General features: G+C 51.3%; 1 protein-coding gene across 1 annotated transcript; it reads right to left on the bottom strand.

The window, feature by feature from the left end:
• Nucleotides 1-809: 809 nt before the first annotated feature.
• LOC140221953 (uncharacterized) lies at nucleotides 810-2,063 on the bottom strand. Its single transcript, XM_072291914.1, has one exon. The coding sequence runs from the start codon at nucleotides 2,047-2,049 to the stop codon at nucleotides 895-897; it is 1,155 nt and encodes a 384-aa protein (XP_072148015.1). The 5' UTR covers nucleotides 2,050-2,063; the 3' UTR covers nucleotides 810-894.
• Between the last annotated feature and the right edge of the window lie 1,430 nt (nucleotides 2,064-3,493).

The raw sequence follows: 3,493 nt of genomic DNA, 5'->3' as shown, positions 1-3,493 counted from the left end.
ATGGCATGCACATGATAAACCAATCGCGTTAATGCTCTTAGGGAAAGGACAAGACCCCATCCCTATGGGCATTTGCTCAATTGGATATACATATTCCATCATGGAGAGAATTTCTTGTTTGACACTGTAATACAGAGTGGTGTCCTATTTGGCATTGGATTTTCCCCATTATTTAACGTTGTCTTTTAACCCCCATGCCTTTGTTCGACACTTCTGTTAGGTTTTTCATCCAAGGTCTGCCATATGAAAAGATGGATGTGCCGCCCCTATATAATCTGCATGTACTAGCAATCAACGTATTGCCATATCTTTTTCATTCCATATATTCCTCGTTGCTAACCAGTTTCATGTCATCAAGGGTAAAACAATATGCATTTCCTATTTATCCTAATTCGCATGGCACATTACGGGCTTTGAATGAAAAAAATACTAACAGTGTCGTATGGTAGGACATAAAAGTTAAGGATGATTTGTATAATTAAGGAAAAAATACAGTGCAAAATAAGACACCACTGCATATTCTACGGTAAAATAAGGAATTCTCTCTAGTCAGAGATGCCAAGCGCCCAAGCTAGACGCCTCACCGACTCACAAATAGCTCTAGGATGCAGCACAATCTCTGTTAATAACTACTCTATCTCCTCACAAAAAAAACTATTTTATCGAATAATCATGCACCGCGAAAGGGTACTCCAAATCCAAACATTGTAAAAGAAACTACGATTGCAGTCCTTGTTTAAATAAACTTTCCAAACATTGTAACCCAACCAAATTATAAGACATCAGATAAAGTAACAGATACTGTTTCCTGCATCACATGAGCAGACTCTCCATGGCTGAAAAATTAAATTGACCTAAACGACGGAAAATTGGATAACGATAGAGCTTACCACTTCATATGCTTGGCAGACACAATGACGGTGGAAAGCCAACATACGGCACGGCATCTAGGAGCTGCCCTAGGCCACACACCTTCTCAATCTTCAGTGTGTCAGACTCCACAGAGAAGTACGCACTGCCACTGTCAGAGTTCCCACCTGAAGTTGTTGCTCGCAGGTTCCATGGAGCCCTATGCAGGAGCAGGTGCCGGTCGCTTGCACCTGCGAAGCTGTAACGATACTGAGGGGGCAAGGCGATCCTCCTCTTGTACTGCCACTCCACGCCGGCGGCGCCCTCGCCGGCGCTACGCTTAATGGCGCAGATGAGTGAAGAAGGGGCCCAGCCATCGCCGGGCCGGATGGAGAAGATCCCCGTCCTTCCTTCCCCGGCCTCCGCGACGACGAAGTCCCGCTCACCGTACGTGGTCGGGATCTCGACGAAGCTGAATTCCATGGCGCGCGCGTCGAGCACGAGCAGCGTGTCGGCAGTGAATTTCCAGTAGAAGCTGCCGCACGCGTAGGACGGCTTGGGCTCGGACAGTGTAGTGACCATGTGCAGATCGCTCCATTCTCCAGTGGCCGAGGAGTAGACGAAAGCCAGCATCAGGCCGGGCTCGCCTTCCGCCATGCAGCCCACCGTGAAGGAGGTCTCCGCCTCGTCGCCCATGGCGGGGAAGAGGAACGGGTGCTGCGGCGCGGCAGCGAGCACCGGGATCGGGGGGAGCAGCAGGCATCTCCGGGATAAAGGGTCGGCGACCACGAAGCTGGTGCTCGAGGTGTGCCCGAGCACGACGCGGCCGTCGCGCGCGTCCAGCGGGTACCAGCGGGTGAAGGGCTGGGGGGAGTGGAGGTAGGAGAAGCACAGGTCGGCGGCGCGCTCGAGGGCTCGAGCGAAGGGCGCGGAGGAGTGCGGCGCCTCCGCGGGGTGGAACCTGCAGAAGAGGAAGCCGAGCAAGGGCGCCCGGTGGGCGCGGCGGAGGCGGCGCTTGAAGGAGGGGTCGGCCACGACGCGGCGGAAGGCCGGGCAGGCTGTGGCGGTGCGCCCGACGTCGGCGAGGGCCGGCAGGCGGAGGAAGATGTCCGCGAGGATGTCGTTGGCGAGGCGCAAAATCGGTGTCGGGGAGTCCACGACCTCGGCCTCGGCGCCGGGCTGCGTGGGCGGCGCGGCCATCTGTTTCGTCCCAAATCCCAATCACCTGCAACAAAGAGATCGATAGAGAGAGAACACATCAGAATCTAGCGCTGGAAGCATGATGATCGCGCACGGAGAGAAGTAGAGATTTTGGTGGGGAGAATTTTTGGGGAATATCATGTAGGCTTCCACAGTGCGCCGCAGCCATCACTAGTTCGAGTTAGGGATCGAGGTTGCCGGGACATGGTTGTTCGCCGGCAACGGCATAGGCTTAGACAAGGGTGGGAGACCTTGGGTGAGGCAGTGGCGGCGGATTATGGGTAGGCGGTGAGGTGGCGGGGCACTGTAGGACATAGGAGAAGGGGGAGCGTGGACCGCCGCCGGTGGTGGTGGGGCGGCGATGATGCCGTGGCAAAACTAGGTTAGCATGGCGGTCCGCTATGGCAATACCAAATCCGGCATCAAGAGCCGCTCGAGGTGAAGAAGGTGCGCGGTACAAGAGCGAGAGAGGAGAAGGGGACTTACCGGAGACGAAGGAGGAGGAGGAACAAGCTCATCGGTGATGGAAATGGAGAAGAGGAGTGACAACGCATCAGCGACTAGATCCAGATGGGACTGGATGGATTCGAGTTGGCCGCTAGAGATATAGCAACTTTTAGAGAATTCCATTTAATTTCATTACTAACTGTTCAATAACGATCGCCTCCTTTCAAAAACCACGTGAATAACAAGTCGGTCGTGGTTGAGTAACAAAGGCCGGAACATGCCTCTACTCTACAAAGCCCAAGATGCTGAGGACCACATTAGGTCACAAGGATGAGTTGAGGGGGCTCGTAAGACCTTGAAGATGATCATATCCAGTATGGGCTGCATTTCCATTCTTCCCCCGGGTATAGATCGACAACAACCGACTCTAGATGGCACAATAGAATTTGTCACAAGAAGATCTAGACAACCACCCGAATAAAATGCAAGTATAGTCCTGTCCGTAGCTATAAAAAAAAAGAGTCGGCAATACGTCTTTGTGGATGGCAGATACAGATATTCAAACATATAAACACAAAGCATTAACCTGCATAGTCATAAACTATGCACAGTACATGTCAATCATAGTTTATACCTTACAGGCGTTGTATATATAGAGAATACAGTAAGATAGCTTGAGTAGAGGAAAAGTACATTAGTTAAGACTAAATATTATGCGACAACAGGACATCTTAAGTTCTAAAAAACTCGATCCCTTTGGGAAAGATCCATTTGGAGTGTTCTGCACCATTTGGATGACTTCGGCTACATTCTGGATCAGTAGGTCGTTGACTTCTTGGATGTAGAAATCGATGATCTTGTGTTCAAGCTTCGGTTGTTCTGCCATTGCTAGTGATGGTTGAGATCCAATGCATAGCTTGGAGTCTCGACTGGCGGTTCCTCGGCCTTCACTGCTAATTCTACTGCTACCGATATTTGATCAGCTTCTTTGTTGTAG

This window comes from Setaria viridis, chromosome 2, assembly GCF_005286985.2.
Source record: "Setaria viridis chromosome 2, Setaria_viridis_v4.0, whole genome shotgun sequence".
Classification (NCBI taxonomy): Eukaryota; Viridiplantae; Streptophyta; class Magnoliopsida; order Poales; family Poaceae; genus Setaria; species Setaria viridis.
The sequence above is the reverse complement of the archived record's forward strand: the minus strand, read 5'-3'. Positions and strand labels throughout refer to the sequence as shown.

Coding starts and splice junctions, on each gene's coding strand:
- LOC140221953 (XM_072291914.1), bottom strand. CDS start 2,049: ATGGCCGCGCCGCCCACGCAGCCCGGCGCCGAGGCCGAGGTCGTGGAC.